The 27413-nt window shown below is 43.9% G+C and overlaps 3 protein-coding genes across 6 annotated transcripts in view; all 3 read right to left on the reverse strand.

Moving 5' to 3' along the window:
* Positions 1–22520, reverse strand: LOC104562604 (protocadherin alpha-C1). The gene is made up of 2 exons (XM_062002706.1): positions 19980–22520; positions 1–369 (listed from the first exon to the last, which is right to left on the reverse strand). The coding sequence occupies exons 1-2, from the start codon at positions 22392–22394 to the stop codon at positions 1–3; spliced, it is 2784 nt and encodes a 927-aa protein (XP_061858690.1). The 5' UTR covers positions 22395–22520.
* LOC104561891 (protocadherin alpha-C2) overlaps positions 1–27413 on the reverse strand; it is a 112631-nt gene that overhangs the window by 41249 nt on the left and 43969 nt on the right. The gene's annotated exons all lie outside the window — the stretch shown is intronic.
* The window catches only part of LOC133626077 (protocadherin alpha-2-like), a 9839-nt gene continuing 4880 nt past the window's right edge, over positions 22455–27413 (reverse strand). Inside the window, exon 3 of the mRNA XM_062002708.1 lies at positions 22455–22733. Coding sequence (XP_061858692.1) covers positions 22455–22733 — 279 coding nt within the window. The remainder of the gene's footprint in view (positions 22734–27413) is intronic.

Consider the following 27413-nt stretch of genomic DNA (forward strand, 5'->3'; position numbering starts at 1 on the left):
CTAAGCCGCGGCTGGCGCCGGTTCAGCACCTGGGCAGGGAACAGCAACACCGCCGCGGCCGGCAGCCGCTCCCGGGCCCCGACGCCGCTCCCGGGCCCCGACGCCGCTCCCGGGCCCCGACGCCGCTCCCGGGCCCCGACGCCGCCGCAGCCCGCGCTCCTTGGCCCGCCGCACCGGCCTCACCCACGTGTTGCGGCCCTTTTGCTCCCGGTGGCCGCGGGCTCTGGCCGCCGAGCCGGGAGGGGTGCGGCTCCCTCGTCCCCGCCCCGGTTTCGCTGCTTGAAGCTTCGGGGGCGCGGGGCGGAGGTTGTGGGTGTGAGGGGGGAAGGGCCGCAAGCCGCCCGCACTTCTGGCCCTGGTGCTGCAGTGCTAAAGCAGATCCGCTTGAGAGGGTTAAATCAGCGCAGGGCTCCGGGAAAAAAAAAAACACCAAACAAAAACGGGCTTGCAGCCAGGTCTGGTGCCGTTGGTGTGGTGCTGCAGTGTGTTTGACGACCTCTTTCTTGGAGACCTGCCCCTTTGCTCTCTCGGAGATACAGCCTTGCTGCAGCACCATCCCTCTCTGCCCAACCCCCGCGGGCCACCCTGCCCTGTCCCTCCCCCACCCCGTCCCGCAGCTTGGCAGGTAAAATTCTGCAAGTCACACCCACGAGTTATGAGCACTGACAGTGGGCTTCAGTTTCTCATCCAGTGCAACATACAGGCTCAAGGTGATCGAACGCAGCTGGAGAGAAGGTGGAACACAATCCCTTTTCCAGTTACATTTTTTCCCCTCTCTACCCTTGTGATGGAGGGCTGACAAAAACCAGGGACATGCAATTGAACAGACTCAGCAGTGGGGGTGAGGATGCTGCAGCTGCAATGAGTTTTATCCCAATGCCATAAAGACAATAAACTTACACATTCATTCATACAACAGTTGCGTTACTAAGCTGACATATTCCAGGAGACAAACCAGAGGAGACAGTCCTCCAAACATGCAACTGTGATGTACCTACTACCCACTGCAGAAACTGCTGGTATTTCTCTCCTTGTTGGTTTTTTTTCCCTTGCTTAGCCCACAAAGTCTTTCGAAACGTCCAGTGAATCCTCTCTGGATTGTGCTGGTCTATCAAGAGGAGAGAATGACTCCAACATTCAGCTCAAATCTCTTTCATTGTCCTTTGTGGGCGTCCTGGGCACCTCTCACCATGTGGGATGACTTTTGAGACCCCCAACCTGACACTACAAACTGCAAAAGTTTTTACTGTAAAGTATCTGATGCACAAACCATGAAGAACAAGTGCCCCATTTCTGACTCAGCACTGCTAAGAATCATCACCAGTCAATCAGTTTTTTATCAGCAGCCACCATTATCAGAAGAAACAACATTTCTTTAAGAACAATATTACCCCATCTATGTTTTGGCTGATGGGTTCCCTTCTCAGACCATTTTTGTGGCTCAAATACTTGCCCTAGTATTTATTCTGATGTGCTCAGTATCCCAGTGTCTGCAAATACTGTTGGGGAACCACCCAATCCTGCTGTTCTTTCTAAGTAGGGTAAATGTATGTCTGTGCAGACCAAGAAGAGCAAATAGAGATGCCAAGTGCCTAGAACATCTGGAAATTTGCCCATTTCATCCACTTGTCTAAACAGGAGCCAAACACTTTGGAAGAAAAAGATCAGCTTCGCATTTTTGGCTAGCTATCCACCTTCAAGAGCCCAATATTGACAGACTCAGAACAAAGTGCCCCAACAGCCTCCCCCCTCCCCCCCCAAAAAAGGCAAAAAACCAAACTAACATCTGCTAAAAGTTATTAAACAAGCTATAGCAGCACTAACATTCATGGACTGTGTGGCTGTGTGTCAAATAACTGCCAGTTACCATGTAAAACAGAAGTCTGAAGGGACAGACACACCCTGTTTTCCAGACAACCAAACAGTGGTTTGATCTGGACAGTCCATGGATCATCTCTGCCCAACACCCTCCATATGTACAGCCACAAAGTCCTCTAACAAGCATTCAGTGCACCAATAAAAGGCCCAAAGTCACAGCAACATTGGCAACACCTAAGGCCTCACCTTAAAGAGGAGGGTGGTAGAAATCCTCCTGAAAACAGACAATGGTCATGCTATGAGTTGGTGGGAAAACAAAACTCATCTCTGTTGGCAATGCCCTTCTAGTCAGCAGTTGTTTTTATTCCTACAGTGTGTGAATGAAACACATCAATCACACATCCAGGCAGTTTTAATACCAGCAAGGAATCTTTCATACCGTTCCCAGACCCCAACGAGTTACTTCTGACAGACATTCAGGCTCTGCTCAGCTGGGTCCCTGAGCAAAGGGCTACTGAATGTGCAAATCCTGGCCCACCTCACCATTTACCCACTACTTAAGTCCATCTTCCCTCATGCCCTGCCTCTCTGTAAGCAGCTAAGGCTGCACACACCCAAAGTTTTGGAAACCATCACAGAATGTAAAATGGAGCAGAGATAACACACAGACATACTTATCCAAGCCATTCTAAAATGTATTCCATAGCACATTCATTGCCATCAAACATGTTTCTAAACCTCAGGCTCTTTGAAAATTTTCCTCCTAAATTCAGAATTGTTATGTCCTAGGACTGTCTGGCTCCTTGCCTTTTGGTAAGTTTTATAGCACCAATCAAATAGGTACTTTGATCCTCATTTGACAAATGAACACCGTAGCTTGGCTTATTTACAGTTGCCCTGTACAAAACTCACCAGTCTTTCTCGAAATGATAGCTTTCTACAGCTTATGCTGACTGCACAGTTTACAAGGCATACACTGAAACTGGCTCTAGCCTGATTGAATGTTCCCCAAGTCCCTTTACATCTGTATAAAATTCATCAATGGCCACAACAATTCCATTCTTTCCCCTTGGTTTCAGTGGTAGTGCTGAGCTAGGCCTGCAGACAGGCAAAACTTCCATTGACAAAACATTTCAGGAGCTGCTCTGTAGTAATATTGATTTCTTTTTTTTTTCTAATGAAAGTAAAAAATTGAAACAGAGGAAAAACATCATTTCTGTTTCAATTGGATTGAGGCTTTGGGGCTTTTTTTTTTTCCCAGTAATTTCTTGAAATTTCATCTGAATGTAAAATGTTGAAACACCTTCAAAGCTCACTTCCCAAGCAAGAAAATCTCAATCTGTCCTTGAAGCAAAAATGGCTGATAAAACAATACCAGGCCCAAATACTCATTTGCTGATAAACCTGATAAGCCATGAAGTGATTGGATATCTGCCTGTGTGCAGTATCTATATGCACAGGCCTATTGGGCTTTGCTGACATACAAAAGCTGCACCGTTAATTAGGTTGGTTAAATTAAATGGTATGAGTCCTTTACCCTGAGTACAAACATATGGGTGTAGCAAAGAATACATCATGCCCTGCAGAAGAAAATTAAGTAGACATCAGGGGGGTTGGACTAGATGATCTCTAAAGGTCCATTCCAACCCCTACCATTCTATGATTCTATGACCTCTGATAGAGGTTGTAGTAGTGTAACTATTTTAGTGTGAAAAGTCCTCATATTCCCATGCAAGTCTGCCTTGATTCTACACATAGAATCATAGAATATTAGGGTTGGAAGGGACCTTTACTTCAGTGTCACATAAATATTTCTGTGCAGATATTTCTCTTGGTGTACCTGTGAATAATTGTATTTAAGGCTTTGAAAAGTTCACACCTGTACAAGACATGTTTTTATATAACATAGCAACCAGAGTCACCTAAATTTGCTTGAGCAGCAAGAAATCTGTGTTTAATTTGCCTCACTACAAAACACTAGGCAGAGCCCTTCCTCTGGCTGTTTCTGAGTCTCACACAGCAAAAAGAGAGAGGCAGAAAACAGGAAGATGTGAAAATACATGTTAACTGAAGAACTCCAAGGTTTTTTGACATCTGAAAAGGCCCTTTGCTTCTTTGTAGACACTTTCACCTTCAGTAACTCACTTCCCTTACACATGATATTCAGCAACTCAGTGTCACAATGTAGCTCCTTCCTGCTCTGATGGGAAGCCACCAGCTCCAAGGATTGGGCTTTCAATCTCTGCGTGTAGACTTGTCAGCATGTAGGATTTTAGCAACAGTGAGATTACTTGCACACCATATAAATGCCCACAAAATTTCTGCCTACTAATAAAACTGTGCAAGAAAAAAACAAACCAGAGGCAAGTCTAGAGAATTCAAATAGTTCAGCCATTAACAAGTAAGCTGTGTCATTCCCTGGAAAAACCTAGCTCTTCTCCATGTGCCTGCTTGCCTGTGCTGCCTACAGTTTGTCTGCCTTACTTAGAATTAAACCAAATCAAGAGGAAAAGAGCAGCCACCAGTCCCAGGCCAGATGATATAAACTACTGTGGAAAACAATATCCATAAACTGTAAGAGAATGGCTCAAATTGTGGAGTTTCCCATATATAGGGTTTCTTTTCAGTGAGATGGTGGACTGCAGCACCATCTTGTAGCCCAAGGGTGCTCATGAGATCTAAGGAAAAACCAGCTTGATAATTTCAGAGGACCCTTACATTACTTCTTCAGTCCAGCTTCATCTTTCCCTTGACTTTCTTGGGATTCCTGCATTCTTTTGCACTCTGCTTACTTCAGTCATGGCCCCTCTCTCTCTCTACTCTTCTCTGAAAGAGAATTTTCCTGGTAACTTCCCATGTCTCATGTACCATCTGATCAGTAAGCTACCATGTATATATGACAAGGAATTGTAAAGGCAGGAGTGAAAGGGATTCACACCCTACAGTGGCTCCCTGAGAAGCCTGCAACAGTCTCACTTTAGCAATCTGAGCTAAAATGTGAGAGTATGTCCTGCAGGCAGAACAGAGTCCCTGGGCAAGCCCTTAAACAGCACCCTGCAGTTCAAACAGATCTTTCATTGCATGATCTGCACTCTCTGTATGTGATTTTCTGAGGACATGGGATTCTTCCATTTCCTAATAATACTGCAAGATGTCTCCCTCAGCTAATGTAAATTTGTTTCTACACAACACTTCTTTGCTCCTATGCTTGTCATCTTGCACACCTGAATCACTTGTTGACAAGTAATCTGCCTTAAATAGATAGGTCTGGAGCCAAATTGCCTAGTTGGACTACCTCTGCTCTTCCATATTTTTCTTCAAATCCATTTTCCACATTGGTATGAACCTAACTGGTGACAATGTTGTGCCCTATGGTTTTAGCTCAATTTTGCTCGTGTCACCTTTTTTCTATCCTAATCATGAATTTTAATTATTAGCCAGACAGTCCTTGGCCTGTTTTTTGGGAGCCCCATTCACACCTGTACACAAAGTATTTCATACATATTATTCAGATGTATTAGTATTTTGTTCATTTTGCACCTCCTATGAGAAGCTCTCAGATCTGAAAGCTCTATCTTCCATCTTTTTCTCTTGAAAGTCAGCTCTGCTGGAAGATTCTCCAACATGGCCAACATCAGGCATATATCTGCCACCAAGCCGTATTTCAGAGGAACAGACGTGTTTTGGTACAAAGTGACTTCAAACACTGCTTCATCCCCTTAAACAAGATTTTTGTACTAGATTTGGATGGTCCTCCCAGTCCAAGTCTCTGATGATGACTCCTGAGCTCTCCTAACTTGACATTCAAGATGGAGTGACAGCTCTAAACTGTCAGTGTTGTCTTCCTGCTCAGAGTGTGGCTCTTAAGCCTACACTTTTCTTATCTAGTTTCCCTCTTAAATATTTGTTCCACGTGGAGTTTTTTTGGATATTCTTTTTGTTTGTGTTTTTCCTCCCTATTCCTAGCCAGAGCTTCAACTTTTTCGTCTTTTATTTATTCTACCTTCCTTTTTTTTCATTTTGGTTTCTATTCCTTTCTTCATATTGTCTCTTTCCCCTGAATATTCTCCTCTTCCCTTTCCATCTCAATTTACTTTCTACTCCATTTTCCATCAGTCCTCCTACCTCTTTCTTTTTTCATGGCTCATCCACTCCTTATCTTTATGTTGAGTTTTCCTATTTATCTCCATTTAGTGTGCTAAGGGCTTTTCTGTCTGTCCTTCTGGATATACGAGAAATCTACTGTGCTCCAAAATTATGCTGATAAGGGATGCTGATGTTTCCTTTTCCCTTCATTTCTGTCTACACAACTCAGATAAAGTAAGAAGCTAAGCAACAAACAGTGGCACAGAACCAAGGGAAGCATAGATCTAGGTATAAAAATAGATATTGAGCCTCAAAAGTACAGGAAAGGAGTAATATGAGGAACAGTCACCTTCTTCACTACTGAGAAAGACAAAGTATTTTCTTTAGAGCCTGTCAGTGCCTCTCTAACAGGCAAAAGAGGCCAGGTCTGCATTACAAAAGACTATACAAGTATCTAAGTACTGTGTATTCACTCTCCTGAAGACATTACTGACTGAGATCTATTAACTTCATTTCTGCTCCCTGCTTACTCTGAAGTATCTCTTAGAAGTTAACCACCTCAATCTGAAATGGCCTGGTTTGTACCCAAAATTCAGCTGTAAATCACATAGATTTGTTATCACACTGTTTTAACCATGACTTCAGTTTGCCTTTGAGTATGCCAGGAGTATTGACTAGCAATGCCCTACCTATGACCTGTACATCTTGTGTTAGATTAGATTTTGCCTTCTGGGAGGTCAGTGCTTTCTCCTCCTTCATTTGCACTTTTCTTTGTTGCTCTCCTGCTCACCTCATGATCTGTTCAGTTTTGTTGCATTGCCTGATAGCACCTCTATGAACTCTAATATGTGAAACTTCATCAAGTTAGAATATGACAAATTCAAGACATTAAAGCATACTTGAGCTTTAACGTCAGTGTTTAATTTATTGATCCCTGTATCTGGGCAATCATACTTAATTCAGAACCACAGGACTGCACCGAAAGACAACATGAAGATCTCCTTTCCTCATCAGAGCTACACTGCCAACAGACCAACACTTGCACTGAATGGTTGACTCATGCTTTCGTTATTCAAAGATTCTTTTCTTTTATTCCATCCTTACCATATCTTTGTTACCTAGAATGTTGCAGGCTCTCCACTGAGTCACTTACAAATAAACTAAAAGGAAGGAAACAAGCCAACCCAGACTCAGCTGCCTCACAGCCACAGCTACCCTGTTTCCTGATGGTTTTCAACACATACTACCAGCTGAAGCATGCATTCACCTATGGCACTGGGCTGCTAAAACCAAGTGCATTTTCTCAGCCAAGCAGATGTTCATGCAACTTCAGTCTTCAGCGTTATTTCCTAGACAGGAATGTGTTTGTACATTCAACTTACTGCCTGCAGCCACCCCAGACAAGGCACAAGTCTAAGATGCATACTGTGAAGATGGATGGATCATGCAATGGTTACAATTAAGCAGTCTTCAGGTTGCTCTACATCTCTTTCAGAAGCTGAGAGTCACAGTTCTGTCCTTTCTTCCCTCCCTGGCACATCTTCACTCCAAGCCATATGGGAGGTTAGCACTGAGAAACAAGTGTCTGTTCCAAACCACCATGACATTCTCACATAGTAGCAAGCTACACCTCGCTCCTGAAACTAAATAAAGCAGCACAGAAATTATGAAGGGCAGACTTTCTCCACCTAAAACAAGGCCCAAAACACTGCTGTATGCAGTGGTACAGAGCTGCCCTAAATTTCAGCAACCTCTCAATTAATAGAACAAATTACACTTAATCAGAGTTAGAAGTGTAGAGATTACTTTCCTTTTCAAGGTTATATTTTACAATTAACTGCTTAATTGATGTTCTCTTGATGTTGGAAAAAAGTCAATGTCAAATTTGTGAGGAAGTTAAATCATTAGAGCTATGCTTTTTAAAACATCCAAGTGATGCAAATCATCCCCTCTACCTCTGGCTGTTGCACTCAGACATAATCCCCATGCTTTCTGTAGCCACAGTAGGAATGGGAAAGACTTTGCCCAACAACATGGCCAAATCCCTGACAACTCTCTATCCTTATCATCCCTGTGGGTAAGAGCAAGGTCTTTGCCTACAGTTGGTACATGTTCCATGACCTCAAGCACATGGACAAAACGAAAACCCTTCAACTCTTTTAAAAAGCAACTGAGAGCCATCCAAGAGGCAGGGCTGCAGCATAGCACAGGCCCCAGCAAACACCCTGAGGACCTTCTGTGAGATCAGCATGCTGCTCCACAGCTTCCTGTATGTCATGTGTCTGCATAGGAATGGCTGAGCAGGGAAAGTAGGGCAGAAGAATACTTTGGTTTGTCTGTGAATTTTCAGCAGGCATTTCTGAGCTTAGAAGATTTTTTTACCCAAACCATGCTGTGCTTGGACTATTTTTCACCTATAACTGTATATATCATAGGTAAAATGTTAATACTGCAGATTCTGCTGATACTCTCTGACCTCAGGACAAGTCCCATTGATTTTCTTAGTCAGCAGAACCAGGAATAGCATTTAACCCTGACTTACACTCTCAGCCAATGATCTTGGTTTATACTTTTCAGGCTCCTGGCACACGGTGGTATCCCACATCCTCCCTGTCCTCCAGCTCTCTCCTAAATACACATACAAAAGCTTGTTCTTTTTTTCTCTGCTGACCTGCAATCTGTTCCAGCCATTTTATGCCCTTTATTATACTTCTACATTCTCCATCACATTTTCCCTTTAACAAGTTTATCAGAACAGCACATAGAATTGGGTTCTAATGGTGCTCTAACAAGTAATACCTGAGGAGATGCCAAAAGACTGTCTGCCAGTCTATGCAAAAAACACCCCAGCAATGACTTGCTTTTTCACTCATGAATGTTACCAACAGTTTGATTTTCTTGCTTGTAACCAGTTTGAGTTTTTACCTTCTGTAATCTCTGGTACTTTACCTGGATCCATTCATTATCTTCCCTTTTACATCTAGAGATTTGCAAAAAAAAAGCCACCATGCAAATACAAAATAAGGACTAACAGAAAACTCTACATTAATTGCTACAAAGCCCCCTGTATGAGAATCTAATCCAAATCAATAAAAAGGAAAGAAACTGGCCTAAAATAAGATGTCAAGAAGATAGAGAATTGAAGCTGTAAAATGCACAGTTGAGGAACACAAGAGAACTGTGAAATTTAAGGATTTTATCTTATACAAGGGTGAGACAAAATAAGGACACAAAAGATGCCAAACAGCATCCATTCCTAAAGGGGATCAATGGTAAGTCCTAGAACAGTCTATTGTCACCAATTAATGAGCATCCATGAGGAATGATAGCCAGTATCCCTTGTCTTCTGCATTGCACACAAGTGACACTGGTCACCAGTGACCATCAGACACCTGAGCCAATGCTTGTGAGTATGTGGATGTGAGGGAGCAAAAGCTGTAAGATAAGTGTGAAACTTCAGGGACTTTGCAGAAGAAAATAACTTTTCCCTTTGATTCTGTTACACCCATTTTCTACTTAACAATTCCAGATTCTTCTGTATGAGACAGTATTTGTACTCAGGGACAGCTCCTGACAGGGTAAGGCTTCAGTCAGAAAGGATGAGACATAGCAATAGCCAGATGATGGTGTGAGGAACCAAGAGAAAACAAAACCAGACAACACTATGTTGAAGAGAAGAACAAGCAACAATTACTTCTGCAACCCAGACTTTAGGAACGGGCTGAGATAACTCTGCTCAGATTCAACAGTCTAACAAGTTCACCTCTGGTTTACAGCACATAAGAGCATCTGAGGATACTCAGAAGGGGAAGCAGACAAAAGCAGGATGCAACATACGTAGTGAGACAGATTACTAGCAGAAGCCCAGAGGAAAGACTGAGAAGCAATAGCTCTCATGCAGTAAAAAGAAGGGGGGGGGGGAAAGTTCTCTGGAGCTAAGCCAGGGAGTTTAAAAATGAGACAAGACAAAAGCTGAGATGGTGACAGAAGTAGTTGGTTATGTCACAAAAGCAGGAAGTCAGGAGAACTGTGTTCTGTTCACCATTACATTAAGGGCTTCATGACTTTTGGCAAGTCTCTTAATTGGCTCCCAAGATGTCAGCAATATTTGGGCTCAAATGGGCACTGCAAGGTCTAAAGCACCACTGTAAAGGATTCTTGGATATCCTCAATAAGGGCTATATGTGTACAATTTATGACTTGTAATGGGTGCTGAGGGGAGAGAACTGTTTGTTTCTTTTAAAGCATATTAAGTAAATCTGTTTTCAAACTTCTCTTCAGAATTCTTAAAACCTCAGTGGCATAAAATATTTCTCTTTTAAGTTTAGTAAGAGTTCAAAATCTCTTTCTTTGAACACAAGAGCTCCTGATCAATAGGTCACAGAGGCTGACCTAATACAACATTCTCTTGAAAGCCAGACTGTATCTGGTGTTCAGCACTAGTTAGTACCACACTGTTGATACAGACTTACGCATTTTGCATGAATTATACATATAGCAAACTCATTCTTCAGTACTGAGGGAAACTCCCATTGTATGTGCCTGTTCCTGCAATAGCCAGCAATGGTTCTGTGCTGCAGAGGGCAGGGTATCCTGCCTGGTCCTCAGCTGCACTTCCAGAAGGGCACAGATCTCCCACAGGTCACGTCTGCCAACCTTACAGGGATACATCTGTTAGCCCTCATATACCATAAATGAAATTAGATTTCCAGGTTTTAACCACTCAGCTGAGCTCAGTGCATTTCCTCCAGTCTTGAACAGAGAAACTACAGCAGGACACGTGAGATTGGTATCATGATCAGTGCCTATTGCTCAAATATACCCACTGAAATCAACTCCCCTCCTTGTACTCATCAAAACATTGTCCTCCACCAACAGACAGACCTACAATGTCTCAGTGCAATTCTTCTCATCTAATATTCTTTTTAAACTGTTCCTGTTTGGAACCAGATTTCAGGATTGCCTATTTGGGAAACAAGCTATTACTGGCCACATGGTTAGGATAAAACTAAAACAGCATCCAGCAGCAGCACTGGTGTTCTTCCTGGATTTCTCACACTCTACAGTGGTTGAAGACACAAAGTTTAGAGGCCTCCAAGTGCAGTCCACTGAGAAGGCTGACAGATCCCAGCCATTCAAGTTCAGGGGAGGCATTTCTGTGGAAAAAGAGACAGCCTCCAGCCAACAAAGTCAAGGTTCACAAGATCAGGAAAGGCAGCCTGGTAAGAACAGGAGACTGTGTCTGGTCCCTCTCTCAGTCAGAGTACAATCTGAAAACATTTCTGGGAGTAGAAACTAGATCTCAGAAGGTAAGGAAAGAGGGTCAAGCACTGAGAGGGAGAAAAAGGAAAGCAGGAGGAGCCAAGAAAAGGTTTGTAAAGTCAGGAAGGCACAACCCAATCAGTTCCTATCCTTTAGCCATTTAGTCCTGCAACCACAAATATCAGAAATTCTCTTCCTGCTGTACATATGTCAGAAACAATCATGACATGGCACTTTCACCAGACTTTCAGTTCTCTTTTAGTCCTTCATTCAAGAATTCTGGCACATAAAACCACGCACAATGGGAACTCTGCCAAACATTAACGCTGCTGAGTTATTTTCTGGGTTTTATACTGCCACAACACAAGAGTCTTTGCACTTTTCAGTCTTGCTAGAATCATTCTGAAACACTTCAGGTAAAAGTACTGAAAGAAGGAAGCTATTAGATTCCTGAGCTATTAAATATTTTATCTATCACCTTCCATTAGGACACTCCTGTTAATTACCACACTGTTGCATCAGCTGATGACTTAGTTAAGTTCTGTTTATTTACATTTCTCTCATCTTTGGTACTTCTGATTTGTTCACTTCTCTGTCCTTAGTTTCTTACACTCTTTTAATGTGCTTTTAGTGATCTTGTGAAACTAGTTTCCTACATGAAGGTCCATAAGGCCTATTTGCTCAAGAAGTAACATCATATTTTCTAACAATCTCCACTATGTGGCAACTGACCCTGTCACTGCCCCAGCCTGGTTAGCAATGAAACACCACACAGCCACTCACTCACTCACTCCCCCTCCCCACATCTCCCAAGAAAACAAGTATGACAATATCAGTGAGAAGAATAAAATATAATAATTGGAATTAAGAGCAACAAAATCCAAGAAAAGGGCAAGTGATGCCCAACACAGTTGCTCCTCACCCACCGAGCGATGGGATGTCTCCTCCTGTACAATGCATTTCTGCACCTTCTAGCACCAAAGTTAGGGATCCTCCCCTTCCCTGCAACCTGGTCCTGAGCTGGGCATTGGGGTTTTTCAGCTTCCAGTCTTCCTGCTCTCAGCTCCAGCCCCAGCTTTGGTCTGGGCCACAATCAGACAACTGCAATTCTAGGAAGGTCCTGCCAGCTCTTGGCTGAAGCAGAGCTTTGTGCTGGCAAGACACAGAGGTGACTGAGCTTTCCAGCAACTACCAAGTACAGTGACCAAGAATTTCTCAAAAGCCTGTAACCCAGCCAGCCTTAACGGATCTTAATGGCTATCAAACATGACACAAAAACCATTTAATAACAAATATCAAAGTCCTTTTTCCAAGACACCCTTAAGTGAGACTTTCAAAGCAAAGATCAGGAACATTTTCCTATTATAGGGCAAAAGGAGTATTTTTTATTACCCTCAGTCTGAGGAATGATCAGAACTGCTCAGCTGAACCTATCTAACAGGCAATCCCCTAGCTCACACCCATTCCCACCTGAGAGACTGGGGGGGTGGGGGTTATAATTAATAGAATCAGACCAATTTTATAGTAAGCAGTGGTATGAACACAGCCAGAAACACTGGAAGGTTTTCATTCCTTCAAGAATGGACAGAGTTGGAAACACAGGAGCCCAGAGCTCCAAAACAGCAAATTGCAATTGTTTTCATTAAACCTAAAGAAAAGTAATAACTTGAAAGTTGCTCACACTGCTGAGCTTCCTCCCACCTGTTACTGAGGCGACAGAGCTCTCTTCAGGTGGCACATTAACCTATCCTTTGGGTTAAGCAAAATATCCCCCATCTAAATAACACAAGTTTGCTACTGGAGGTAAATTTAGCTCAAACACAAGATGCTGCTATACACAGCAATTACTAATGTCTCTCTGTGACAAACATTCCTTTTGGAGGGATTAATATTACATTAAACATGTATTATATTAGTGACTCAACACTACTTCTCACATTAACTAAAAACTGTCTTTCAAGCACTTTTATATATAAAACTCCCTCAGCTTTATTGGAAGCAAACCAGCCTTGAGTGTTAGTAGCAGCCAAATATATACTTGGAAATAGTCTAATTGTACAGCATCATGGCTGATGAAAAGGATGATTCTGCTACCTCTGTGGAGTCTGGAAGCTCTTGGTGTGGAGAGATGAGATATACTGTGAGCTAATGTACATTTGTTTAGGATTTTAATGTGTTTTAAATGGCCATAAGTTATGGAGACTTTCCAGAGTGCACATGAAAACGTGCTTATGCCAAACTGTGGCTTATTCAGAGCCAATATCTGTCAAAGGGAGGAGGGCTGACCTGGCAGGTAGGCTAGGTTGCTCAGGACCTTTGTCCAGTCAAGCTTTGAGCATTTCTAAGGAAAGCCACTCTCTGGGTCCTGCCCCTGGTTTGCAACACTCTCAATAAGGAAGAATTTCATCCTCATGTCCAACCAGAGTTTCCCTATCTGCCGTTTGTAACCATTTCCTTGATTTCCACCACTGCAAAGCCCGTTAGGTAGTGGAAAACTAGAGCTAATTCCCCTCTCAGGGTTTTTTTAGGTTTGGGTTTTTTTGAGGGGGATGTTTGTTTAATTTCTTTTCCCCAATCAAGTTTGAACTCCAACATGGCTGTTTTCCAAGAACATAAATCACCTACAGTAAAGAACATCGACCTCATATCTGAGATGATGATACAAATGAGAATCCCTTGTAAAATGAACTGTTAATTCATATAACAGTGACTTACAGCTCCAGGGCTCGATGGTTTGGTTCAGACTTTTATCCACAAACATTTGGGTCGTCTTTGAGCAGCTTGAGTCAAGAAAAGCTTTTTTGTGGAACAGAACTCTGCCATAGCAAAGGGCATCACCTGATTAAGAGCTCCAAAATGAACTATTCTTCCATGTGGATTTGTATTCTACAGGTCTGCTCTGCCCATGATCAAACTGGCATCTTTCCATGTTCTGCATTAGCTCAGGTTCATTTTCCCTTGTAGTTTTTCAAATAAGGTGAGATCTATTAAAGAGACTGAACACCTCAAAGAGAAGCGTGATGTTGTAAAAGAGAAGACAGGAACTGGCTAATTCTAATCCCATGGCAAATATAGAATAAGATTAAAACAAAGATGAAAGTGCAAATAAGAGTCCCAAACCAACAACCCCAAATCCTTTGAAGGTATTCTAGCTAGCAACTCAGATTAGACAAGCAATTCACCAGAGGGATTTTACTTCACCAGCCCAAAAACAGATGTGAGATGAGGTGAGAGTTTTATCTCCTCTGACTGGAAGGAAGAAATCATTTCATTTCCTTCCTAGTGATACTCTATTTAAACCAAATAGCTTTAGAGTTTGATTATCTTTAGGGTATTCATGATTTCCCAGTCCAAAAAAAAAACCATTCCAAACCCAAAAATCCCACTAAATCAGCCAATAACTGAAGGATTCACTTGAAGGAATATATACATATATACATACATATATATATATATATATATATATGCAGATAATAGCTTGGACACAGGCCATGCTCCATGAGACTAAGATTCTACAAAGAAGACAATAGAGTTAATAGAAGGACATATGTTTACAACATCACATTTTAAAGCTTCCTGAAATATGAATGAACTTGTCCATGGTGCAAAGCTCTTGCAGATAAATAGCAGGCTGACATATAGAGCAGGAAGTAAGATGACTTGAATAAGTTTGGCTAGACTTTCTTTTTGCTTTTCTAGAGCCTGGGGGTGTGGGGTGTTAGGGGAGGAATGGGGAATGCAAGTAAATAGGATTCTGGCTACAAATCTGAAAGCATTACAAAAAACCCCAAAGAAACAACTAAATAACCAAACCCCTCAGCCTGCATTGTTGCAAAGATCATTGGGTTTACACTATAAAAACTTAATTCAGCACCTTTAGCATCCCTGTGCTCTTCACCAGACCCATGCCTTTTCACAACATTTAGTCACTGAACATTCAACACATCAGGTACCCCGAGCAGTACTTTTCCTGCTATTTATCAAATGTGTATTCCTTTATTTACTGTTTTTTGCTGGCATTTATCAAAAATTCCTGAATTTAACATTTTCTGCTCAGGAAAACTCACATTCTGCAGTTTTTTTGAGCCTAACCAAGTGCCAGATGTTTTGGATTCTTGGTATCTTTGGTTTCTTAAAAAAAATGAAAACCAGGGAAAAGGTCTCCCTGAGCAATTGAGAGTTTGGGGTTTTTAGGGTTTTTTTTTTTTCCTTTTCTATACAAAAAAAGATTCCTTGAAGTACATACAAACAAAAATTGACTCTCAAAGTGAATGGAGTGTGATGTTTGAAAAGGAAATTCCTTGGCACCACAGATCCTCTGGTTAGATCATCCTCTCACAAGCTATCTAGATTGCTAAAACTTCTGTTATAGTCACTCATTTACCCACCTCCTCTCATCTCCACTGTGCTAACTTTGACTGAGCAATAAATACCCAGGAACATCACTTTTTATAGACCAGCACATTTGCTTCATGTTGTAGGCACAAATGTGAAAGCCAAAAGTTTTGCAAAACCCTGACACTGTCAAACACTCTGTCTAGTTTAGTTATTATAATCCCAAGCAGCTCCACACAAACCCACCACAGCAGGTCACCATCCGACCTCATCCATCCCTGCCCATCGTTACCTTTGCATTATGTGTCTCCAAACACACATTGCACTCCACATCCCCTCAAGCTCTTTGCCTCTGTCACTCCCTCTTCTACTCTCTGTAGAAAGTAACAATCCAAAGCAGACCCCAGACAAGTGAAGTTTCAGCCCAGATATTTGTAACCTTTCTTGGACACGGTGTTCTCTTGCTGAACATCACAGTTAGATCCTTCTTTGCAAAAGGCAATTGGAGGTGTCAGAAAGAGAGAAATCTACAGCAGTTTCCCTGGCTGAATTTACTTTGATCATCAGTCTTTGTAGGGTTTTCTTGGCCTGACCCCAAAAGTAACTTCTGTAGCCAAGAAATCAGCCTACACAACTGAATTCTTACAGTGTGGGCACAAGGCTGCTGATTCTGGGCAGGTTTTTACCAGCACAGAGAGAAAAAATGGGAAGATGTTTCACCTTTGCATTTAGCTGTGTTATTCAGGATGCTCCCATCAGAATAAGACCCAAGGAGGGCTTACTCACATGCCTGGGTTTTACTTATGTGAGTAAGGCACTGCTGCTTCACCTGCAGCAGTCCAGTCTGGATTGCAGGGCGCTGTCTCCATGAAGTGCATCCATTTTTGGCACTGGAAATGCACGCTACGTTCAGCAAAATGATTCCACTCCCCTTATAGTTTAGCAAGAAATAGTCTCCATTGGTAGGTTTGTGTCTATTTTTGGACATAACCTAAATATTGAACGTTGAGTCACAGAGAGGTCATGACTCCTTGAATGTAGAAATCTCTTACAGGCATTTTGCATATCACAATGGGCAGCACAAGCACAAAATAGAACTGGAACAATGCCTGGCCACATCCCCACCCCAGAAACACTCAGTGAACTACTGCTTACCCCAGTAACCCCCCTCATGCCTTTGTCTCCAGGACAGCCCAGTAGCACAGCAGCATAACAGGCTTTTCACTTAGCCATCACTCATGCTACATTGCAAAAAGACACAGTGATTACAGAAACACAATTACAGTTTACTGCTGTTATGGCCACACATCGTTCTATTTTTAGCTGTAACCTAAATAGAAGATGCCAAATCACAAAAGGGCCTCGTGTCTGTGTATGTAAGAATCATTCAAACCTATCACTTAATTCAGCAGCAAAAGAGGACCAAGAAGGAAGAAGTCACCTTAAATTTTGGAAATACATTTATTTATTCTCTGGAATTTCAAGTCACTTTTGATTTATCCAGATTTCTATCTTCCACATACTAAAAACTGTCCTCTCCCTCTCCATTCCAAATAAGAACCAGAAATGATAATTTGATATTTAAGTTCTGCTAAAATTGTAGTTTTGGAGTAATTTCCAGTGTCTTGAATGAGAACTATAAGGCTGCTTCCAGGACCTTTTAAATAGTTATTGCTTTCTTTTTGTTACATTTCTGTTCTTAGGGAGCAATACAATGATCCTTCCACAGAAGTGCAAAGAAGCACGATAATATTTTTAACTCCAAATGAGTTGATCTGAAAGCACTTAAAGATCAAATTTAGTCAACATCATCCAAACTTAAATTTTCTCTTCTACTGCAATTTCTCTTGGTAAGGAGTGGAAAGAAAAATCCTCCCATTTAACAGCAAATGAGTAAAAACCCTCCTGGCTGATACAGCGCCTCTGATCTTTCTGCTCAGAAATCATATTTCAGTCCACAGGGATTTGGGCTAAGGAACAGTATTCAATATTAATTGAGAGTTCTCTTTTCCCATTTAGGTGACTGGAAACTACTTCCCAAGCTTCTCTTTAACATAATGATAACTCTATTTTAAATGTTGGTGAATCTAAAGTGTGTACAGAAATGAAAGTGCAGGAAGTGCAGCTTCTTCCCACTTCTGATGATCTATTAATGCCATTTTAACAACTTGCATCTTTTGCAATAAATGTGTAACATTATGTATGCATGCACCTACCTGTTTGTGCATACATATACATGGCTGATTCTCCAGTATACAGCCCACTGGAATCAACAGCACCATCTCTGCTTCCCTCCTCAGCTTCATTAGCACATAGCCTTTGGACTTTCCACAAAGGTCACATCTATGGGTACCTATTGCTGCATATTAGGAGCTAAGAAAATGAAATCACCAAAGGTGACAGCTGGGATTTATTTTGCCCTCTATCAAAAGCTCTGGAAAAGGTGCCTCATATTTCAAGTTTAAAAATTCATCAGAATGACTGAAACCCAGTGAGATGGAATGAGATACACTCTGGTTGCTCTCATTGCATTTCTGTTCTTACTGTTCAGTCCATTAATGTGTCTGTAACCTGAGTTTCAAGATCTTACTCAACTGGAACATGGAAATAAGTTGCACCAGGGTTTATTTTTTATGGGTATCATCTTTGTTGTAGAAGTTTTTATAAATTTCTATAATTATGATTATTTAGTGATTATAAACCACTCTCTAGCCAAGGACATGCCTCCAAGACACCACTGGGGTTCTTGCAGACACCTTCTGAGTTAAGACAGTGTCAAAAAGGTTTCTAGCTCCCCATTGTAAAACATCTACCTCAATCTTTTTCCCACATCCTCAGAATAAGTAATGATTTTGCCAAAGTACACTGGTGCATTAGGCACAAACTCTTCTTTACATGCTGCCAACTGCTATTTTCCTGGACTCTACAATTTCCTACTGATAGATGCTGGTGCTTCTGCTTTTGCACCATTTATTCCACACTCCCTGCTTTGTATAGTGAGATTCCCCCAACTCATGCAGCCCTCTGTCACTGCAGAGAACAGAACTTCAAACTGATGCCGACTGTGATTAAATATTAGGTAAATCATGGTGAGCAAACAAGAAAAGATCTTCCCTTGTCAGCAGGACTTATGTGGAAAAAGTGTCCAGAAAGAAAAATCCCATGACCCACAAATCTCTTTCACTTTGACAACAGACAATTAAGAGAAGGTGTGGTAAAATAATTGCACAGTTAATAGCAAATCAGGACTCTTCTCTAGAACTAGTGAAAACTTATTAAAAACGACTATTTGGAAATTCAAGAGTTATAAAAGGAAGTGTTCTATAGCTGGGTATGTATTTGATTATCTAAGGAAGTTGCTGAAGCAACCATTACATCAAGGTTTCACGGGACACTGTCCATCTACGTGTAGTTAAAGGTTCAATAATGATTTAAAAAATTAGAAGAAATATCCTGGTTACAGATTTTGGATCACTTCTAGCAATGGTAAATTAGGATAAAAACATCTCCAGGAAGCAGATTAAACCACATCTGTCTAACATAGGCTCTTACATTTTCCTTAGAAACTTCTGGAACAGTCTTTAGCAGAGTTCTGACCAGGACAGAGTCAACAGTGATCAGTTAACATTACACACGCTGAGGAAATTTGGCAGTTCACAGGCAAAACACCTCAAAACTTCATAAAAATAAAAAGGAAACTCACACCACCTGTTAAAAATACAGCCAGTGTTCTTTTGCATATCAGCAAACAGAATAATGGACAAGAGACACAGCAACACCCAACAGACCAGTCCTGCAGACAGACCCCACCTTGTAGCCCTCCACTATGAGCCAAGATATTTTCTCCTGCAAAAGTCAGAGGCTCAGAAGATAATTGCTTTTGAGTCACAAAACCTATGGATTGCTTGAAGAGGCAGATGAGCACTTCAACTTATATTTCCTACAGAGGTGCTGGATATTGAATTCCTGCTGTTCCACCACAGGCTCACCTTGAGCATTGTAACCAGCATCTCACCTCAGCAAACTATTCACTCCTCAATAGAAAAAAATCTCAGAGATGGGGTGATGGGGTAAAAACTAATTAAAAAATCATCACAGACTCCATACAGTGTAGATTAGAACCACCCATGGATTAGAAACTTGCATGAATTCTCATCACAACCCTATTTAGCATGAGGTATTTAGCGACCCTACTTGCAAGATATTTAGCTTTTGCTGATCCCTTCTTTACCTTCAGTTTTCTCTAAATGTTTGGGGAAAAACAATCTTTTGTCATCCTATACCTATATTTTACCCAAAGAGAATTTAGCTTAAGGAAAGCTATAAAAGGAATTGCAGTTTCCTCTGGGTGCCATGAAATGACAGCTGCTCTCCTGCAAAAACCCTCAGTACCCTCTTCCACGCTGATAGTAAGCCAGTGTGGACATGAGGCCATGTGCCTGGGAGCAAAAAAACTAGCAAAAGGAAGCAGTACTTACCACAAGGACAGCACTCAACCGATCACTTTGGACCTGCTGCACTTGGACGCAAGGTCCTGGCACTTGTAACCTTGAGCCGCTGGGAACGTTCCCAGCATCACCATTTGGGATGCTGTTGTTACTGGGCCCAAGCCCTACAGATGCCCTGTACAAGTAGGTATGAGTCAGTTTACCCACACCAGTGACCTCCAGCATGTCTGGTGGGAGGTGGGAGCTGGGAAGCATGTGCACACTATAGCAATATCTTTTGTAGTCGTCAGCAGAGCCGCAGCAGCAGCCACAACAGCGAGAGCGGCAGCGGCACAGCCGCGCAATGGCAAGGAAGAGGAGGAACACCGCGAAGATGCAGGAGACGCAGGCGAGAGAAGCAATCAGATAGATGTTTGTAGCATTGAGCAGTGGCTGTGGCACCCCACTGTCATCAAAATCGGGCAGCACCTGGGGCAGGGTGTCAGCCAGCAGGATGCCCACGGTCACGGTGGAGGAGAGCGGCGGGTCCCCGTGGTCCCGCACCACCACGACCACCTTGTGCTTGAGGAAGTCTGTGGAGCGCATGGAGCGTGTGGTGCGCAGCTCCCCAGAGTGCGGGGCCAGGTGGAACAGAGTGGAGTCTGAGGAGTGGGCAAGGTGGAAGGAGAGCCAGGCGTTCTCCGCATTGTCCTCATCATCTGCCACCACTTTGGTCACCAGGTAATCCTCATCAGCCAGGCGGGGCACAACTTCCACGGCTACCGAGCCGTTCTGGCTGATGGGGTACAGGATGGTTGGGGCATTGTCATTCTGGTCCGAGATGTAAACATTCACAGTTATGGCAGCGCTCAAGGCTGGTGATCCATTGTCTTTGGCTTCCACTTGGAAATGGAAGCTCCTAAGCTGCTCAAAGTCAAAGGCACGTTTTGCATAGATGCTCCCGTTGGTCGAGCTCACAGACAAAAAGCTGCCCAGGGCACTGCCTGCAACTGTGGAATTCCTGAGCGTGTAAGAGATCCGTCCATTCTCACTCATATCGAGGTCAGATGCCGAGACCTGATAGAGAAAAGCACCAAGGGGATTGTTCTCCTCCACAAACACATCAAACGTCTCAGCACCGAAGACAGGGGGGTTATCGTTCACATCAGAAATCTGCACCCAAAGGGTCTTCTGAGTGGTGATGGATGGAGAGCCCAAGTCTGTGGCAGTAATGGTGATGTTGTATCCACTGATCAGTTCTCGGTCAAGAAGCCCACTGGTGACCAGGCTGTAGTAGTTTTCAAGGGAAGGCTTTAATTGGAAGGGAAGGTTATCAGGGATCTGGCAGGTTACTTTCCCATTTTCCCCAGGATCCTTATCCAAAATACTCAGGAGAGCTATCACTGTGCCAGGAACAGCATCCTCAGGAATGGGACTGGAAAGGGACGTAATTGTTATCTCTGGGCCATGGTTGTTCACATCAGTGATCTCCACCAGCAGCTTGGCTGTGCTGGACATGGCAAAGGCCCCATTATCCCTTGCCTCAATAAGCATCTCGAGGAGAGGCCTCTGAATAGCTAAAACACCATTGACTGTCACCTCCCCAGTGTGTGGGTGAATGAAGAACATTCGCTGCAGCTCAGCAGAAGTCGTATTGCTAAATGAATACCTGATCTCTCCGTTTGGACCTTCATCCAGGTCTGTGGCATGTACTTGCACCACCAAAGTGCCACTGGGGGAGTTTTCCAAGACACTCGCCCTGTAGACCGAGTGCTCAAATTCTGGTGCATTGTCATTGGTATCCAGCACAGTCACAACGACTGAGACATCACCAGACTTCGGAGGATCCCCACCATCTTTGGCTGTAAGGACAAGTCTGTGAGTGGCTTGCTGCTCCCTATCTAAGGCCTTCTTCAGCACCAATTCAGGATAGTTACTCCCATCCCCCCGTATCTGCATTTCCAAAGAGAAATGTTCATCAGGGCTCAGAGTATAATTCTGAACACTGTTGGTACCTTCATCAAGATCTTGGGCACTGGGGAGTGTAAACCGTGCCCCGGGTGACAGGAACTCAGGCATGTTTATATGATATTCACTTAAGGAAAAGCTGGGAGAGTTGTCATTTACGTCCAAGACTCTAAATTCCATCCTATAAAGCTCCAGAGGGTTTTCTAACACGAGTTCGTAATTCAGAAGACACGCAGACTTCAATTCACAGAGCTGCTCTCTGTCTATGGGCTCGTTAACAGTCAAAATCCCTGTGCTCGCATTTATATTAAAGTATTGCTTACTTGAGCCGGTGATCATGCGAAATTTCCGAGCTGAAAGTGTAGCTGCATCTATTCCTAAATCCTTTGCGATGTTCCCAACAGCCGCTCCATGCTCCATTCCCTCGGAGATGGAATACACCACTTGCCCCTTGGCGGTGCAGCAAATAAGGCAGAAGACCATGAGACAGCCCCGCATTCTTCCTTCCCCTGGCTCAGCTCCCCGCAGACCGCCTCGGCACGACCATAATCCAGAATTTCAGCCGACACCCGAAGTTCCCAGCGAGAACCCGACGGGCACCGGGGCGCACCGGCGGCAAGGAGACAAGTTCTCTGCAGGCGGGAAAAAGTGCCCCGGACTCCTCGGTGGCTGCCGGCCGCTCCGCAGCCCCTTCCCCTCCCCGCGCCGCCGCCGGTTGCGGTTGCCGCTGCCGTTGCGGGGAGACGCGGCAGCTCCGCTGCGCTGCCGCCGCTCGCAGTGACCGGGCGGCGGGACCCGGCGCGTCTGGGGCGGCGGCAGCGCCACCTCCAGGCCGCGCTGCCGCCGGGGGAGGGGGGCTGAGCTGCCCCCCGCCGCTGCCGCCCCAACAGCTCCTGCTCCACACTCCCTCTCTCTTTTCCTTTTTCACTTTTTTTAACACTCCGACGTGGCTCCGGGATGCCTTCAGCCCCCCACCCTTGTCTCCTTGCCCCGGCCCCGAGTGTTTCCGTGAAGGAGAGCTGCAGATCCCCCCTCCGCTCCCGGTAGGAGGATGCGCTGCCGCACGCTGTCAGGACCGCGGAGGAGGAGAAACGCGTATGAGAAGTGACAGGCATCGGCTAAACGCGGGGCAGCACAGTCCAGGCATGCTCCAGCTGAGCACAACATCGCCCAGAGGGGTTTGGAGAGCACAATTAAAGGAGGCAGCCGCCTCTCTACCTCTGGTCAACTTCTTTTTTTCTAAAGCAAGAGAGAGACACGGAAAATGAATAAACCAACACCTCTTTCTTGCCTTGCCTCCTGAACAAGGTAAATTAACACAAATTATTGGAGAGAGGGACCTCTCCTCGGATGGTCCCCATCGGGTCACTCGCAGGTACAGCTGAGCTCTCATCCAGCCAGATAAGGCAGGATGGGAACATCTCGAGTGGGCAAAGGAAAGTGAGAGGTTAAAGCAGTCAAATTATTTGTATAAAAGTAAATATAGGTGCCAGAGACATGTCCAGGAACTGTGAGGAGAAACGAGCTGATACCACAGAGAGACAGAAGACTACGAGTGGGAAAAAAAGAAATCAAATCAAAGTCCTCTGTTGCCCCGACTTTCAGCAGCAAGGGCACAGGCAGCAGCCACACCCCTAAGCAGGAGAGAGCAGAAGGCATTGCAAAATACCCTCCTGGGAAATCTTCCTGGAATTACCTCCGGCAGCAAATTACTCAGGTGGGTTCCAAGCCCTGACAACTCCTCCCGACATTTCAAGTTTCCTTCTGCGAGAGTTTGTTACCATGAGATCCCGATCGATCAAAAGCCAGAGGCTATGAGTGTGCGACAAGGACAGATCTTAACCCTTCTGGCACTCTTTGTGTTTCTTTATGCTGCAAGAATTTCTGGGCAAGTGAGAAAGTACATTTCAATTATACATAGTAGGAGGGCCTTTCAAACCAGGAGAAAACTGGGAGCACAGCCAAGAGCTGTACATTAAATGAAAAACTCGATACATCTGTTTGCATCCTCACAACTCAGCAAAACCTCCCAGTGAGGTTCCAATCCTGCACACCCTGGACCAAGCCTTGGTCAGTCTCAGCAGATGAAGCCCAGCCATCCTTGGCAGTACCTAAATGTTGCATTTCTACTGCATTGCTGCTACAGTAGTCGTTAGAGCTGCAGGGCAGGGACGAAGGAGGGAGGGGGTGTGTGTGTGTGTACTGAGTGCAGGAGCCATGGAGCTGGTTTTAATTCACACACTATGTAAATCTGTTGTAAGTATTTATAGGACACTGCTTACCGTGGGTTTGGGTTTTTTTGTTGTTTGAGGGGTTTTTTCCTTGATTACTAACTGCAGAAATCCCCAGTTCCCACCTAGCCATGATAAAATTGTCATCCAGACTCCCCCTGCCCCAAATTTGCTCCGGTCTCCTCTTCTGCCAAGATATCATCTACAATATATGAACAAGTTGATAGTTTCAGTGCTCTGTAGTGATGCACAGATATTACAAAACACCCTGAACCAATGCAATAACATCTATTAAAGTCACACAAAAGACTGTCAAATGTCCCTTCGTGTTGGTCTGTGGCAAAGATAAATCCATGCATTTGGGAAGGTTGGGGCAGCCAGGTGTTGGTGTGCCAGATGCATACGCAGGTAAAACACACAGACTCTACTCACTTGTCTGTGATGAGGTTTACAATGAAGAAACCCAAGAATTTGGGGATCAAAATCCTCCTGGTGAGCAGATAAACCCACTAAAAGGAAGAATTTTCTTTGAAACTTGATATTGGAATAGCAAGCTGTGATTGCCTGAAATGCCAGCAGTGCTGGTTGAAAATGATTAATGAAAAATGGCCCAGCTCAGCCAGAGTAATTGTACCTTTGCCTCTTTCCAAGATGGACTCACTTTTTGAGAACTATCTGGCAGCCTGTGCCAAATTTGTCTTTAATTCTCTCATTTACTACTCATTTACCATCAAAATAACTTCTCGGGCTTTCTGCTACATCTCTAGTTTTGCAGCACTGCCTAATGTTTTTTTAGAGGACTCTTAAGGGAACCTGCCTTTGATTCTCTTTCTTTTTAACACCACTTTGAAATCTTGCAACTCTGCTTTTAGTATTTTGGCATCCGTTGTCCTAACTGTTCTTTTCCACAGTGACATCCCCAGCAGTCAGGTACCTTCAGTCAATGTACCCTGAGTGTTACTGGCATCATCTTAACCCCATCTCCTACTCACTGGCCTCCCAGCCTGATCCACACACCACTCAGCTAGACAGCTCTAGGCCACAGCCAAAATCCAATGGTAGGTAATACTAAATATGCAGAGCCGGTGTCCTAGTTTACCCTGGGACAGTTAATTCCCTTCCTAGCAGCTGGTACAGGGCTTAGTTTTGGATTTGTGCTGAAAGCAGTGCTGATAGTACAGGGATGTTTAAGTTATTGCTGAGCAGAGCTGCACAGCACCAAGGCCTTTCCTGCCCTGCCAATGAGTAACCTGGGGGTGTACAAGAAGCTGGAAGGGAACATGGCCAGGACAGCTGACTTCAATTAACCAAAGGGCTTTTCCATACCATAGAAAGTCATGCCCAGTATGTAAACTGGGGGGAGGTGACAGAGAGGGTGGATCATTGCTCAGGCATCAGCCAGCAGGCAGTGAGCAGTTGCATAGTGTATAACTTGGGTTTGGTGGTTTTTTCTTTTCTCTCTTTTTGTTACAGTCCTTTTCATTACAATAATCATAATTATTATAATACATAATAATTAATTTAATATTATAATCAATAAAATATCGTTATAATTCCAGTTATTAATGTGTTTTATTTTAGTTATAAAAGTGCTTTTATCTCAGTCCCTGCGTTTTGTCTCTTTTTCTGATTCTCCTTCCCATCCCACTGGGGAGGTGTGTGTGGTGTATGAGGGAGAGGCTGTGTGGTGCTTTGTTGCTGGCTGGAGCAGGTACACCACAGCCACTCCTGCCTTGAAGAGAGGAACGTCCTCGTGCTGCGGAGGCAGAATCCAGCCTTGCCCTTTGTGCAAAGCCACTCAGCAGAGCCCCAGGCCCCTTCCTCACTGCCTGTTCATGCTCTGTCTCCCACATCCAGCTGTCCCAGGGGTTTCAAGGATGCTTTTCCACTCAAATTTCTCCACTCTTTTCTGTCTAGCATTCCACTCGGCCCCTCTTCTTAGGCCCTCCGAGCTCAAAGGTCTCTCCTCCTATCCAAGTACTTATCCTAATTGCGTTATTTGCACATCAATGGTATTAAACACCTTTAATGTAGACACTTTCCTTTGTATCACCGTGGATAGTTAACGACTGTCTTTAACCTCAGGTTTGCCTTCAACTCGCCATCTCCAAAACGGTCCCTATTCCCTTCCCTCGGCTTCGCCCATTCTTAAAGCCGGTTTCACCCAAGTCGCGAAGAATTCAGCTTTTTTTTGCATGCCGAGAGCATGGGCTGGGACCTCTGTGTGTCACTCCCAGCTACACCACTGATGCTAACAGGGTGGAGTTAAAGATTTTCAAACTGAGCATCCACGACGATCCAATTTGAAACCATAGCAACGAGAACGGAAAGTGCTCACGAGAATGAAACATCCCAAAATTAGATGCTGTTAAAAATCTACGTTGCTGTCAACTATTGTCTAAGCAGGATCTCCAGAAGGATGCAAGGTCGATATAAGATTTATAGGAACTGATAGGATGAAAGGGTGGTCTCTATTATCTTTAATTATAATACTAAAAACAACTCTTCTGGGAGAAGACCCCACATGTAAATATGAGACAACCTTATATAATGAGTTGGACAGATACTTAAACATTCATAAAGGGATAGTCCTTATACAAATGAGGTAACCATTCATATATTTTACTGAAGATTCTTCCTTGTTGTTATTCTGTACTTAAGACATTACTCGGTTTTTAGAAGGTGGGCTGTCTGTTAGATGCCTGGCATCCCATTCTGCACAATAGCAATTCAAGCAAATATCTCGACTCAGTGTGTTGATAGGCTTGCGCAGCGAATGAAGGATCCTTATCAGGGATAACACAATCCCTCGCACCATGTCTCGCTCCCCAACGTGCTCACCCAGCATTTCCTCCACGTCCCTCCCCGCGACGGCGGTTGCGCCGCCTCCGAGCAGCCCTCACGTACTTGCTCCCACCCCGTCTATTTTCAGCCAATTATCCCATTTTCCGTCAATAAGACGTCATTAGTCCAGCCGTGCACATTGTGCTCGGAACAACGGTAGCGTCTAGAAGAAACTGTTACGCGAGCAAAGGCAAAAATAAAGGTGAGCAGAAAACCCGAGAGACGTCGGCGCTGCGAAACACGGGTTATACTACACGAAGGGTCATTTGTGTTTGAACGTCATTATCTACAGTAGCGAGGGTTCTGAAGCGTTGTCTCCGCGGGCTGTGCGTCAGAGGCAACGCAGATGCGGAACGGTGCCTTTGGTGGAGGTTTGCAGGACACATCCTGCTCGGTCCAGAGGTTTGGCAAAATCCCGGGACAGCCCGCTGCTTCTAAATTA

Source organism: Colius striatus, chromosome 9 (assembly GCF_028858725.1).
Source record: "Colius striatus isolate bColStr4 chromosome 9, bColStr4.1.hap1, whole genome shotgun sequence".
Lineage (NCBI taxonomy): Eukaryota > Metazoa > Chordata > Aves > Coliiformes > Coliidae > Colius > Colius striatus.